The 15,199-nt window shown below is 43.3% G+C and overlaps 2 protein-coding genes across 4 annotated transcripts; both read right to left on the bottom strand.

The window, feature by feature from the left end:
* Positions 1 to 416: 416 nt before the first annotated feature.
* LOC114446275 (uncharacterized) lies at positions 417 to 3,245 on the bottom strand. Of its 3 annotated transcripts, XM_028421781.1 has the most exons (4): positions 2,249 to 3,245; positions 1,815 to 2,134; positions 1,441 to 1,746; positions 417 to 1,248 (listed from the first exon to the last, which is right to left on the bottom strand). In XM_028421781.1, exons 2-4 carry the CDS (start codon positions 2,124 to 2,126, stop codon positions 616 to 618), a joined length of 1,251 nt encoding a protein of 416 aa, XP_028277582.1. In that variant the 5' UTR covers positions 2,127 to 2,134; positions 2,249 to 3,245; the 3' UTR covers positions 417 to 615. The 3 variants fall into 3 exon arrangements, with proteins under 3 accessions (XP_028277582.1, XP_028277580.1, XP_028277581.1); XM_028421779.1 differs by having other exon boundaries at positions 1,815 to 3,245; XM_028421780.1 differs by having other exon boundaries at positions 1,827 to 3,245.
* LOC114446527 (protein PXR1-like) lies at positions 2,857 to 11,108 on the bottom strand. Its single transcript, XM_028422175.1, has 3 exons — positions 10,882 to 11,108; positions 6,022 to 6,556; positions 2,857 to 2,923 (listed from the first exon to the last, which is right to left on the bottom strand). Exons 2-3 carry the CDS (start codon positions 6,504 to 6,506, stop codon positions 2,857 to 2,859), a joined length of 552 nt encoding a protein of 183 aa, XP_028277976.1. The 5' UTR covers positions 6,507 to 6,556; positions 10,882 to 11,108.
* Between the last annotated feature and the right edge of the window lie 4,091 nt (positions 11,109 to 15,199).

Here is a 15,199-nt window from a genome sequence, read left to right as displayed (position 1 = left end):
GGAGCAGCCTGTGACTGTTCTGGCTCCTCTGAGCGCTGATGACAGTGTGCAGAGGATGACTGGCATCGTCCACAATAGCCAGGAGTTTTCTTAGTGTTCTCCTCTCTGCCACTGTCACCAGGGAGTCCAGCTTCATGCCGACCACAGAGCCGGCCCGCCTGATAAGTCTGTCCAGCCTGTTAGCACACCTTTTGTTTATGTTACCCCCCCAACAGACAACAGCATAAAAAAGTGTACTGGCCACCACAGACTGGTAGAACATCCACAGGAGTTTCCTGCAGATGTTGAAGGCTCCCAGTCTTCGCAGGAAGTACAGTCGGCTCTGGCCCTTCTTGTACAGGTGATCTGTACAGCATGTCCAGTCCAGCTTGTTGTCCAGCCACAACCCGAGGTACTTGTAGTTGCCTACAATCTCCACCTCGTCGTCCCTGACGGTCACTGGACGTGGCTGTGGGCTGGACTTCCTGAAGTCGATGACCAGCTCCTTAGTCTTTGAGGTGTTAAGCTGGAGATGGTTCACCTGACTCCAGGTGACATCTGAGGACATCCATACTTCATCTACATTAATTCAACAAGTGCATGATCAATGAATATGATCTGCCTGTGATGTATGATCTAATTTGACCTCAGCTCAAAGTCCTCCCTCTGTCTGAGGAGGTTCTGGAAGGCTTTCTCTCGGTAAATGAAAAAGTTTCTGTTCCGCTCCAGGTCCTGAGCGTTGATAATGCGGGTCACCAGAGCTTGCTGAATGGCCGAAGACTCACAGGGATGGTGCTGCACGTTGTGACTGACGTTTCTCCAAGGCTCGATGACTAACATGTGTTCTTCCTCCTTCCTGCTGTGCCCAGCAGAAATATTGAGTGTGTTTTTATTTATCATACCTACAGTGGTGTCATTGTTTCCCTTCCTGTCTTCGTTGAGTCCAACGTCCTCTGTGGAGCCATGAGTTTTACAGCTTCCAGCAGTTGAATTGGGTGTGGTAGAGTCATTGAATATATCAGCCGAGACACTTGGACTGACCAAACTGATATTAAAAAGGACACTGCTGGAGCATGTTGTATTGGTTGCACTGGTTTCTTTTGGACCACTGGCTGCATTGATTGCAGTGTGATGTGGGCCTGGAGCTGCAGTCTCCTGTATGTTTCTGCGCAGATAAGCTGCGTAGCCCTGAATCAGGTGATTCAGTCCTGTCTTATAAGAAAAACGCAGTGATTTAGCAGATCCCAAAGGCACAGAGTTCAGACGGACCTGTTGGAAGAAGAACAAAAGTATATCTGAGCTTGTCTGTTTTTTAGCACCTTGTCAGACATAACAGAGCTCTTACTTAAGTTGCATTGTGAGTAATGTAGGCAACAGTTTAAGGCACAAAAAAGCATGTGGATACTGCACCATATGGTCATTGACATGTTTCATCTGGAGTTTTCGCCTGCCCATCCTTACCTGGTGCAGTCTCAGGTGCAGGTGAAAAGCTGCTCCTGCCAACCACTGCTGCATGGACACTGAGCTCATTCTCTTCTTGTTAATCATCCTCTCATAATGATCAAGCAGTTCAAGTTTCAGCAAACTGTCGTAGAGCTCCGTGGTTTCGGCCATTGTCTCCTGGTTGTTGGCGATGCCAGGAATGAGGCGGAGGTAGCTGTTAATTAGCTGGCCAATTCTTGAAGAGGTACTGATGCCAAAAATCATCATGGCCTGGGGTCCCTGCGTTGATAGATGGCCCTCTGTGGATGATCCTTGCACTCGGACCTGATAAGATAACAATTTTTGATTTTTTTTTCTACAAAAAACACACAAAACTGAACAGCTTTGCCTACATGTTGGGCAACCTGGTCAAAAAGCATGGACAGAGCCAGAGCAATGACCCCTACTCCTCCATAGGTGACCCTGCTGCCCCCCAGCTCTCCGATCAGGCTCTGTCTGAACGCCGCTTGCTGCTCTCCGCTCATACCCCGCTGCAGGAAACCATATCGATGCTGCAGTGCTGCTGAGGAGTCCAGTGACAGGAAGGTTGTGAGGACGGGATCCAAGGAGATATCAGGGATGATGCTGGCATCTCGTGCCACAGAGAACAGCTGGTGGACGGTGGCTGGAGAAGGAAGACACAAACCGCGGCCCATCGGGATCATGGCTGCAACTGTCAGTTTAACCAGGAGGATGTTATCAACGTGACCAGTCCACCATAGAGAGCATGAACAGGAATACAAATGCATGACCTCTTTGTTTAATGAAACAAGGGTTATGCACAAACCTCAGATGTCCTGTAGTTTGAGTCTACATGTTCTGTTTGCAGCCTGTTTCACTGCAGCTGTGGACATAAACAGGCTGAATAGTCTTTTACATCGTTCATTGTTTATGAAAATAGGACCTTCCTGTTTTATGCAAATTTGTTTTGAAGGACATGAACAAATGATTTTAGTTGCTATGACTGCTTTGCTGTTTTTTCCACAGTGGCTGCATAATAATTGATCATATTAATTGTAACGCTGCGGTCTCTCACACTTTGGATGGGTCAATACTCTGTTCTATTCAGAGCATGCCTGTCTGTGCTCATCTGCCCCTCAGCCTAGGATAAATATGAACAAAATCTTCTGTCTGGTGTGACAAAATCAATACAATCTTTTTTTACAATTTTTTTTAGCTCAATTTTTGAATATACTGATAAAGTTTCTTATCTATATCTAAAAGGAGATTATATCTCTGTAAGCTATATTTAGGAATTTATACTCAATAGCATGAAAAATCAAGTGTTCCAAATGTTTTGACATCATAGAAGAATTACAAAACCAGAAATGAAGAAAGTATCCCTGCAACTGAACGGAACAGTCACATTGGCATTTTAGACACTATTAAACACTATTAAACACGAACACTGAACATTAAGAGACTTGACTTAGACTTGCCGTCAGTGACTTGAGGCTTGAACCTGGAAGATATTTCACACAACACAAGATTCCATCCAGACTTACTGCAGAACAGTGAGTGAAGATGGATTGCTTCATTTGGCCATCACTAGTCCTGGCTATAATCGAGGAGCGTCAAATTAAGTGTGACCCAAGTCCTAATGAATAAACTGCGAGTCCTCATCTCTACCTAACACCACAGTCAGCATTAATTAGGTTCTGCGCTTGAACCACTCATATGGTAAATAAACCAGAACCACCACCTGTTATTATTTATATTGTTATATCTTATTAAATATTTAACAATATGACACTTATAGGCTATTTTTTATTTTTTTTAAAGTGTGTGTGTGAGAGAGAGACAAGAGGGCTTCTTCTTGGAGGTGGACCTAAATCTGAGAATTTACTGAGACTTTTTTCCCTCAGAATTGTCGAATTCTGGAAAAAAACAAGTAAAAATCTGAGATTTTTTTGCACAACTGTCAGATGTTGTTTTAGTTGACAGCTTTTATTGGAAGCTTGTAAGCTGTAAGGTTCTGCTGCCTCTTATTCGCTTTGTTCTTCTTTGTTTTATACTGCAGGTCTGGTTCATTATACTCTTCTTGTCTCTGCAGCCACGATGGTTTTTTTTGGTTTATGGTTTATGGTTTTGGATCTGAGGAGGACAAAGGCTCCAGTGACCCCTACCAGCATCAAAGGGGTCAGTGTGGAGGTGGTGGAGGAGTACAAATACCTGGGAATGCACTTGGACCACAAACTGGACTGGAGTAAGAACGTGGACACTGTCTACAGGAAGTCGCCTCTACCTTCTGAGGTCCTTCAACATCTGCAGGACGATGATGAGGATGTTTTATGAGTCTGTGGTGGCCAGTGCCATCATGTATGCTGTTGTCTGCTGGGGCAGCAGTCTGAGGGTGAGGGACATCAACAGACTCAACAGAATCATCAGGAAGGCCGGCCATGTTGTGGGAGAGGAACTGGACTCTCTGACAGAGGTGTGTCAGAGGAGGATGTTGTCCAAAATAAAGGCCATACTGGACTGTCCCTCCCACCCACTCCACACTGTACTGAACAGCTACAGGAGCTTGTTCAGCAACAGACTCCGACTCCCACGATGCACCACTGAGAGACACAGGAAGTCATTCCTGCCTGTCTCAATCAAACTACTGAACTCTGAACTGTAACAGTCACTCAGACACTGTACATTCATACTGGAACATTCATGTCATGCTCTTTACTATATAAAGGTTTATACAGTAGTATGTTCTTTAGGTATTTATTATATATTTTATTATATATTTCATTTCAGTAATCCTTTTCTTCTCTGCGTCTGTACGAACAAAGGTAAATTTCCCCTTCGTCGTCATTAACCTCGTAAATCGGATCCTGATCCTGACTTGTATAGAACAGGATTGTGAGGAGTTCCTCTTCTTTCTTTCTATTCTCCTGCTTTCTCTGTTGTTTCTGCAGCCTCTTAGCCTTTTTCAGCTCCTTCCTAGAGGACCCCTTTGTGAGGAGTTCAGATGTTGCGTCCTCCTCCTTTTGGACCTCCTTCTGTCTGAGCCTGGCTTCGCTCTCCTTCACTTGTTCATGGAGAACTGCGTTTTCAGCCGGCAGGGAGTTGATGGGGTTCTGCTGTTCAGAAACCTTTAAAGAGAGCTCTTCATTACTGTCCTTGAGCAGAGTTAACTGTTCCTCTTGCTCATGAGGAAGAGGCTGAACCTTCTCTAGGCTTTCTTTTATAGCCTGCTGCTCAAGTTTCAGCTCCTCTTCCAGGGAAGACTTCTCCTCCACCAGGTTATGGCTCAGACCGTCTTTTTGCAGGACAGTCTGGTTGGCCTGGTCCACGTCAGCTTGCAGAATGGATAGCATATTTAATGACTCCACACATTTTTTAGTGCGTTGGTCCAGTTCCTTGCTGACGTCTTCAGTTTCAGCGATGGCCTGGTCCATCTCCTCTTGCAGGGAACGATTCTCTTCCGCCAGCTTGTGGATCAGACCGTCTCTTTCCAGGACAGTCTGGTTGGCCTGGTCCAGCTCCTCTAGCAGGGAACACTTCTCTTCCGCCAGCTTGTGGATCAGACCGTCTCTTTCCAGGACAGTCTGGTTGGCCTGGTACAGCTCCTCTAGCAGGGAACACTTATCTTCTACCAGCTTGTGGATCAGACCGTCTCTTTCCAGGACAGTCTGGTTGGCCTGGTCCAGCTCCTCTTGCAGGGAACACTTCTCTTCTGCCAGCTTGTGGATCAGACCGTCTCTTTCCAGGACAGTCTGGTTGGCCTGGTACAGCTCCTCTTGCAGGGAACACTTCTCTTCTGCCAGCTTGTGGATCAGACCGTCTCTTTCCAGGACAGTCTGGTTGGCCTGGTCCACGTCAGCTTGCAGAATGGATAGCATATTTAATGACTCCATACATTTTTTAGTGCGTTGGTCCAGTTCCTTGCTGACGTCTTCAGTTTCAGCGATGGACTGGTCCAGCTCCTCTAGCAGGGAACACTTCTCTTCCGCCAGCTTGTGGATCAGACCGTCTCTTTCCAGGACAGTCTGGTTGGCCTGGTCCAGCTCCTCTAGCAGGGAACACTTCTCTTCCGCCAGCTTGTGGATCAGACCGTCTCTTTCCAGGACAGTCTGGTTGGCCTGGTCCAGCTCCTCTTGCAGGGAACACTTCTCTTCTGCCAGCTTGTGGATCAGACCGTCTCTTTCCAGGACAGTCTGGTTGGCCTGGTCCACGTCAGCTTGCAGAATGGATAGCATATTTAATGACTCCACACATTTTTTAGTGCGTTGGTCCAGTTCCTTGCTGACGTCTTCAGTTTCAGCGATGGACTGGTCCAGCTCCTCTAGCAGGGAACACTTCTCTTCCGCCAGCTTGTGGATCAGACCGTCTCTTTCCAGGACAGTCTGGTTGGCCTGGTCCAGCTCCTCTAGCAGGGAACACTTCTCTTCTGCCAGCTTGTGGATCAGACCGTCTCTTTCCAGGACAGTCTGGTTGGCCTGGTCCAGCTCCTCTTGCAGGGAACACTTCTCTTCTGCCAGCTTGTGGATCAGACTGTCTCTTTCCAGGACAGTCTGGTTGGCCTGGTCCAGCTCCTCTTGCAGGGAACACTTCTCTTCTGCCAGCTTGTGGATCAGACCGTCTCTTTCCAGGACAGTCTGGTTGGCCTGGTCCAGCTCCTCTTGCAGGGAACACTTCTCTTCTGCCAGCTTGTGGATCAGACCGTCTCTTTCCAGGACAGTCTGCTTCTCAGTTTCTAGCTGGCTTTGGACTGAGCAAAGTTTAGAGACCAGCTCCTCATAACTGGAAGGATTTTTTGCTGCCTCCTTACGTTGCTTCTTTTCCACTTTCTCCCTCTCCTTACGATCCTTCTTCTCTTGTTTCTCCCTCTCCTTTCGATCCTTCTTCTCCTGTTTCTCCCTCTCCTCACGTTCTTTCTTTTCCTGTTTCTCCCTCTCCTTACGATCCTTCTTCTCCTGTTTCTCCCTCTCCTCACGTTCTTTCTGCAACTTCTTTTCTGCATTTTTTTGCTCCTTCTTGGACATCTGAGGCTCGCTGAGTTTTTCTTCCAGGAGCTTCATCTCTCTGACGTCTTTAACGAACTGCTGCATGCTCTCAAGCCTTTTGTCTGTGACTGCAAGTCTCGGTCCTTCTGAATGATCTGAAAAAAAGTACATAAGTATATTATGAAATATAATAATATGAAGTAGTTGCGATTTCCTGTGGATTTTAACAGTGATTTTAACAGTGTTAAACTATTTTACCTACAGAAGTAAACACTTAATGACTATTTCAGAGACAGATTCAACAAAAAGTCGGTGACAAACAGAAACTAATTCCAAGTGAAACAACAGTTTTGTCAAACATACTGGTGCTACTACACTAACAGCCTCCATATCTGAGGCCTTCTCTCATTTACAGAGACAAAAAACTGGCAAATCCCATAGAAAAATGAACCAAACTGCTTAATGCAGATAATACTGAAACACTAAAAATACTAACTTACAAAAAGATGCATGTCTTTATTTTTATTTGCTTATAAAACTGCTCAATTCACAACAAACCTTGTGGATGTGTTTATAATGATGCCCTGCCTTATCTGCTACATCAGTGTTTCCCTGTTCATATAATGCTCCACTGTGTCCTGACGGTCCATCACATGTGTTTTATTCTTGCTGATAAGAATAGGAGCAGGTGGCTATGTGCACTGGCTAGGCGAGGCTGAAGCTAGCAGGCTAACAGGAGCTAACCTGGCCCTTATTACAACATGGGTTAATGCTGAAAACAACTCTAACTCTCCGTGTCTTTGTTAGGAATCTTTGTCCATGTCCATTGTGTGTGGGGAGGCAGCAGAAAAGGCAACAACATGTCTTCAGACAAATAATACCGTCTACTGTAACTGAAAGTAAACAGTAGCTACCTCCCAACTTTTCTAAGTTGATTTAACATCAACCTAACCTCACCTGGGGTCATGTGACAAACAGTAAGGCTTTAGCATGAGCTGGACTTACGTTACCTCCTCCAGCTTCGACCAGCACCGACGGTTCTCTTTACGGTGTTTTACTCTCGCTCGAAAAACCCACTGGCTTTGTTAGGTCTGTTACTATAGTAACGGTATTGCAGCGCTGTGGTAACCAGGAAAACGCCCCCTTCTACCACGCATCTGTTGGAGCCTTTGATGTTATTTGCGTAAGCTAGCGTAGCTGCTATTAGCATTAGCCATCGTTCGCGTTAGCTTCTTAGCTGAGGCTAGCAAAGCGGAGGAGTAACGCTATTTATATTTATAAGTGTATGTTTTGATTGTGGCGATCGAACCTTTTTTTCTGTCTGCACCAACTACATCGAGCAGACAGGAAGTCAGGCACCAGAATAAAAGCGTTTCCGGTGGATTTTCAAAATAAAACGCTGTCAGACTGAACTCACGCTGATTTAACATCGCTACCGGCAGAGAAACACAGGCACAGCCATGTACGAGGAGAGATTCCGTTTGAAAAGTAGGGAAACGGCTTTTTATATGATAGAACATGCTTTTATACAGACAACATCAGAAAGGAAAAGACAGGGAGAGAAGCAGCAGCTGTTCTCAGAGTGGAAGGTGAGCAGCTGCCCTGTGTGTTGAGTAGGGTTGGGTGATATTGGCAAAAAAATTAATCACGATTAATTGTGGCATTTAGCCGATAACGATTAATTTGACGATTAATTGATGACAGTTGCACTTACATGTTTTTGACTCTAAATTGGCACAGTGTTCTAGCATGATACCGACAAATCATCAGTCAAGTTAACTACTTCATTCACAACAGGCTAAGCTGGTGAGTAGGCACCAACCAGCCATGGAAATATGTATTGATAATATTGAGGCACAAACTGCTTCAAAATAATAATGAAGCAAACATTTAAAATTAACTTTGTCCTTCAAATGTTTTTATCTTAAGGTCACAAAGCATGTCAACATTAAAATTAAACAGACAAATAGACAAACAAAGTTCAGAAAAGTCACATCAGTGATTATTTCAAGTTAAAAAATGTGTCTGCGCAAATGAACCTGTGACTGGAATATGTCCCACACTAGTGCATGTTTTCACTCAGACTGTAGAACAGCAGCAGAAAAAACAAACAAACAAACAAACCGGACAATTTCACATTTAAATGTGTGTCTGTGCAAATCAACCTACATTACGTTCTTCCAGCGCTTCGTTTGGTCGTAAGGAGCACAATGACTAAACGTATCGCGGATTCTCGGCTGAGTGGAATTCTTTCCAATATCTGCTGGAGGAGACTTCGCTGTTGTAATGTTTCCTATGTTGCTATGGAGTCCGTAAATAAAGATCGGAGTTTATTCCTTTGATACGAGCAAAAATTCAGTTACTATAGCAACAACCAACGCTACACGCGTCACCTAATGCATGTCGCGGCACTATATACAGCTGTAGTGTAGTGTTGTGTCCTCGTTGCGCTTTCTTCGTGCTCGGGCTTATGGTGACAGACGTTGAACTTATGTTAGAAACGTGCTGCTCCGCATTATTTAACTGAACACCACTGTCTTTTTATTGTTATTGTGGGCTCACATGTGCGCGGGTGATGGTGAGACTACGCCGCACACAAAAATGCGTCATCATGACGAGGCACTAATCGCCGTAATCGATAAGTGGCAAATATTAATCGATTACAGTTTTTCTGACGATTAATTGCACACGATACGATTTTGCACAAGCCTAGTGTTGAGGGAGTAAACTGAGCTTTCAGTAACTGCTCTGTAACCCTGCCTGACACATAGAGAGGACATTAACCATCAGATAAACAGGCAGGTTACTACGTGACTTTAGTACGGTAACATAACACACGAGACATTTCACTATATTCACGGCATTCAGATTTGTGAGTTTAACAACTAGCTAGCTGCTAGCTAGCTAACAGTCAACATGGTTGTGCCATTTGTGTGCAAACAATGCCATTGTATTACCTGTCCACAGCATCCCAAGGACATTTGTATCGACACACATTAAAGTCTATATGCTTGTATGCACTACGCTGCACTTTATAACATCGTGCTGGACTTGACCATGTCATTATACTGCGGAGTAGCTCTGTTTTGAGTATTATTGTGTGTTTTTGTATATATTGCCTTTTCTGAGCTGTCGGACCAAATTTCGTTGTTCTATGACAATAAAGCGTCTTGATTGTTTCTGATGTCTCAACAGCTGTTACACAGACTGTAAAAAAAGGTGTTTGGATGAATATGTTTCCTTTTCTGATGCCTTGGTGAAACTTTTAACACGTCATTTTACTGTATTACCAAACGTTTGGTTCGTAAGGACATACAACAGGTGATTCTGGAAAATATCAAAACAGTTTTGTAATGATTAATTTGACGCTCCTCGATTATAGCCAGGACTAGTGATGGCCAAATGAAGCAATCCATCTTCACTCACTGTTCTGCAGTAAGTCTGGATGGAATCTTGTGTTGTGTGAATGTTCCAGTATTTATTTTAAATGTATTAGATTTTATTTCAAATTTTTTATTTGTTTAGTTTTTGGTGTCATCTTCAGGAAAGGAAACTGAAAGTGTTTCTGTTTATTCCGCCCTTAATGTGAATGGAAGCACAGGCCCCTGTTTCTTCTTCTTCCCCTTTTCATATCTTTGTTTCTTACATAGGGTTCTTCAGGTCCAGCATAGCAGTTGTTGGAAGAATTCTGGAAACAACCTAACCTGTGTCAGCAGCATGGCCTGCTGGACTTTGTGGAGACAGTCTATCCATATGTCTTACTATGGAAATATATGTGATGTTACACCTATGATCTCATACATGATATGTTACTGTCATATATGATTGTGCTTGTGCCTATTCTAAGATGTGTGTATTCTGAGAAGCTGTGTCTGTTAGATAACAGAGGGTATAAGAAGGGAGCTGCTCTGAAAAGACCTTGAGCACTCCTACAGAGGCAACTGTCTGTGTATGTGACTGCTCCTTCCTGCAGGAATAAAAGCACTTGAGTGATTAACAGCTGATATTTTGGGTTTTATTCCTAACATAAATGATCAGCAGGAGCAGCTTGGAGTCCAGTCTTCTTCAGCTCCTCCATTAAATGAGCTAACATGGCGCTTTTCACCAGGACAGGCCTCGGTGTGAAAGTCACATTACTGCACGATCTTAGTTACACATCATGTTGGTGATTGTGTAAATGTTTCGGACTGAGGATTCAAGATTCAAGAAGTTTATTGTCAAATGCACAGCACTTTACAGTTACACTGAGCAATGAAGTTCTTACTTTGCGAGTTCCCTTCATATGACTTCATACACAACTAAATTAAGATAAAAAAGAAACAGTAGACTTAAGCATAAGAATAAATAAAAATATGAATAAGCAATAGGAAAAATAAAATAAGCAAAATGTGCAGTTCTACGTACAGAGGTAGGACGTTTAGGATCATCGTCGTGCAGGAGAAACAGCAAGTAAACTGTCAGTGATTCATATTTTTATTACCTGAATGATGTCACTCTCAGGTCACTGCTGGACATATGGCTTCAGCTCCATCATTTAGAGTGTTGTTGTGTTGTTATAATGGCCTCTATGTCCTGAACCCTAATTTATAATTTAATTTTTACCCTCTTATTCACTTTGTTCTTCTTTGTTTTATACTGCAGGTCTGGTTCATCATACTCTTCTCGTCTCTGCAGCCACGATGGTTTTTTTATAGAACAGGAGTGTGAGGAGTTCCTCTTCTTTCTTTCTATTCTCCTGCTTTCTCTGTTGTTTCTGCAGCCTCTTAGCCTTTTTCAGCTCCTTCCTAGAGGACCCCTTTGTGAGGAGTTCAGATGTTGCGTCCTCCTCCTTTTGGACCTCCTTCTGTCTGAGCCTGGCTTCGCTCTCCTTCACTTGTTCATGGAGAGTGTTTTCAGCCGGCAGGGAGTTGATGGGGTTCTGCTGTTCAGAAACCTTTAAAGAGAGCTCTTCGTTACTGTCCTTGAGCAGAGTTAACTGTTCCTCTTGCTTATGAGGAAGAGGCTGAACCTTCTCTAGGCTTTCTTTATATTATTATATAAATATAATATTATATTATTTATTCTATAGAATAACTTCCAGGTTTAGCCATCAGTGACTTCATGGTCTTTTCATGGCGTCCTCCCATGTCTTGAATATACTTGGCAACTAAACAAAACAAGAATCAATAGCTTCACATGAATGACGAGAAGAGTGAGTGGATGAAAGCAGAGCGCTGAGCATGACTGTAACCTACACTCTGTGAAGATAAAGTGAAGAGCTGTGAAGCAGGTGTGTCCGTGGCCGAGATCCATCAGGCGAGTGCGTACGTCAGGTTCTTCCGTTTGCTCCAACCAGTGTAAGGCATCATCCAAAACCTCAACGGTGCGATGCTGCAACACCCACAAGTTCAATTCAACAACCCTGATCCTTACACACACACACAGATGTGTTCAAATTTATATTTTCTACCCTGAGAAAAAAAAAAAACACTTACCAAGTTTAACATGTTTGCTTTGGTCCTTTTTCAACTAGAACAGAGAACAAAGCAGCATTTTAAACCAAAAACAATGTTCTAAAATGATGGTAAACAAATGTTCATCAGCAGAAACTCACACATTTTGCCCTTATCTATATTCTTTATTGATTTGCCATCTTCAAATATTCCTGATTTCCTTGTGAACATGTTTATGTGGTAGCATTGTTTTGGCCCTTCTCAACTCAACTCAAAATCCACACACACAGCATCTAAGACAATTATTGGAGCTGCACTAGTTGTGCTCATGGGCAGAGATGGTGGCACTAACTTTAGTCTCTGGCTCAGTTAACTTACAGATCCTTGCTCCAAGGCTCTGAGGATTGTCTCCACTGTCTCAATCTTGCGCAGGTGCTTCAGACGTAGGTCCTCTGTGTTCCTACAAAGAGACAATGACAAACTTATTAGCATCCTGAAACAGTCAGGAAGGAAATTGTTGGCTGCTAGCAATGCTTACTTTGAGCTGATTAGACCTATTTCTGCAGCCCAGCAAACAGCATTGCTGGACTCGTCCCGCTGCAATAGAATAGGAAGCCAAAAGACACAGATTTTCATCCGCTGTCCAGCCTCCTTTTTGATTTCAAGTGGGATCTGACTCCATCGTTCAAAAACTGACTCTATAAACAACAAAAGAACAGGCATTAAAAAAAAAACAGCTTACAAGAAATGCTCCATATGAAGGACTCACCGTTTCATTTATATATTTAAGAAAACTGAACTATACTTTTTCCACATAAAATTATAAATAAAAAGGTTACCAAACTGACATTACTCTTGTTTTGACTGATCATAATCTAATGAGCCAAATTACTCTGAACAACAGACACACATCAGGCTCATATCGTGGTCTAAACCAATCAGAGACAGTGAAGGATGGGACCCCCGTGTGTGTATTTTTGAAAACGTGTCTGCTGTAGTCAGCCGAGACCGCAGGAAATCCAGAAGAAGAAGAACGTGGACATAAGCTGTGCAGAGCTGATGCTGTGTGCTAAAGCTTTTTCTATACTCCACGTTACCCGAGGTGACGAGAACAAGAACAAGTTTGTTTCGGCCCGGACTTTTGTGTGTATAACTCCTCATACGGCCCTCTCATTGCACCGCGTGAACACACAGACACATTTCGCTGCTGAACAGCAGAAACTTCAGTTTAGGTGAACATGTAGCGGCGGAGGAAAATTTGTTGCTACTATGCAGGTTTTGCTAATGTGCTGTTGACCTGAATGAGTGATGATAACGAGCCGGTAATGTTCAGGGAGGGGGCGTGACGTGCTCGTAGCATTATAACAGACAGAACAGGTCTGACGGACAGTATTATTTGACCTGTGTGGTTGCATTCATGAAGGCTGATTCACTCGTTTTAAGGAGTTACAGTACATGGTTACATGACAAACGCCCATTTAAAAAGTATTGTGTTCATTACACAAGGTCCAAATTCATTTTAGGATGATATGTGATTATTAAGCCCGTTCATATGTACAAAATGTACTGATGCGTACAAAAATATATGGATTAAGTGTGATGCGGTGCACCTACATTTTGTGCCGGTGCACAAGAAAAAAAGTTAGGCACACCAGTGCAACCAGTGCAAAAAGTTAGTCTAGAGCCCTGTATTGTAAAATTAAATCACACTGTCCAAGTCATCCAAGCAAAGTAGGGCACAACATTACTTTCTACACTCTAATCTGGGATGCCTGTACAGTGGCTTGCAAAAGTATTCATACCCCTTGAACTTTTCCACATTTTCTCACATTATTCCCACAAAAATAAATATATTTTATTGGAATGTTATGTGAAAGACCAACACAAAGTGGCATACAGTTGTGACGTAGAAAGAAAGTTAAACATGAGTTAATTTTTTTTTTTTTACAAATAAAAAACTGAAAGGTGCAGTGTGCAAAAGTATTCAGCCCCCTTTTCTCTGAATGCATCCAATTGCCTTCAGAAGTTGCCTGATGATTTCTGACTGATCGAATGTTGACCTAATGACTAGATACAGTCAACCTGTGTGTAATTTAATCTCAGTCCAAATACAGCTGTTCTGTGACGGCCTCTGTGGTTTGTTGAGAGAATACTGGGGCGCAAACAGCATCATGAAGTGCAAGGAACACAGCAGACAGGTCAGGAATAAAGTTGTGGTGATATTTAAAGCAGGGTTAGGCTATACAAAGATTTCCCAAGCTTTGAACATCTCACAGACCACTGTTCAGTCCATCATCGGCGAATGGAAGGAGTATGGCACAACTGTAAACCTACTGAGACATGGTCATCCACCTAAACTAACAGGCCAAACAAGGAGAGCACTGATCAGAGACGCAGCCAAGAGGCCCATAGTGACTGTGGATGAATTGCAGAGATCTACAGCTAAGGTGGGGGAATCTGGCCATGGGAAAACTATCAGTCATGCACTGCACAAATCTGGACTTAATTGAAGAGTGGCATTAAGAAAGCCATTGTTAAAGAAAACCACAAGAAGTCCTGTTTGCAGTTTGCCAGAAGCCATGTGAGTGACCTAGCAATCATGTGGAAGAAGGCACTCTGGTCAGATGAGACCAAAATTGAACTTTTTGGCCTAAATGCAAAACGCTATATGTGGCGGAAACCTAACACTGCACATCACTCTGAACACACCATACCCACTGTCAAACATGGTGGTGGCAGCATCGTGCTCTGGGGCTGCTTCTCTTCAGCAGGGACAGGGAAGCAGGTCAGAGTTGATGGGAAGATGGATGGAGCCAAATACAGGGCAATCTTGGAGGAAAACCTGTTGGAGTCTGCAAAACACTTGATACTGGGGCGGAGATTCACCTTCCAACAGGACAACAACCCTAAACATAAAGCCAAAGCTACAGTGGAATTGTTTAAAATGAAACATATTAATGTGTTAGAATGACCCAGTCAAAGTCCAGACCTAAATACAATCGAGAATCTGTGGCAAGATCTGAAAACTGCTGTTCAGAAACGTTCTCCATCTAATTTGACTCAGTTTGAATTGTTTTGCAATGAAGAATGGGCAAAGATTTCAGTCTGTAGATGTGCAAAGCTGGTAGAGACATACCCCAAAAGACTTGCAGCTATAATTGCAGCAAAAGGGGGTTCCACAACGTATTGCCTCATGGGGGCTGAATACTTTTGCATAATGTGAGAAAATGTGGAAAAGTTCAAGGGGTATGAATACTTTTGCAAGCCACTGTAAGTAAATCCAGGCTCAGAAATCACTAATTTAAGAGTCAATGTGCCTGTTGAAGGTGTAATTTAAAAGCTTTAGTTAGAGTCTAGGTTAGATGT

This window comes from Parambassis ranga, chromosome 14 (assembly GCF_900634625.1).
Source record: "Parambassis ranga chromosome 14, fParRan2.1, whole genome shotgun sequence".
Taxonomy (NCBI): domain Eukaryota; kingdom Metazoa; phylum Chordata; class Actinopteri; family Ambassidae; genus Parambassis; species Parambassis ranga.
Note: the sequence above shows the minus strand (reverse complement) of the source record. Positions and strands in the feature narration are given on the sequence as shown.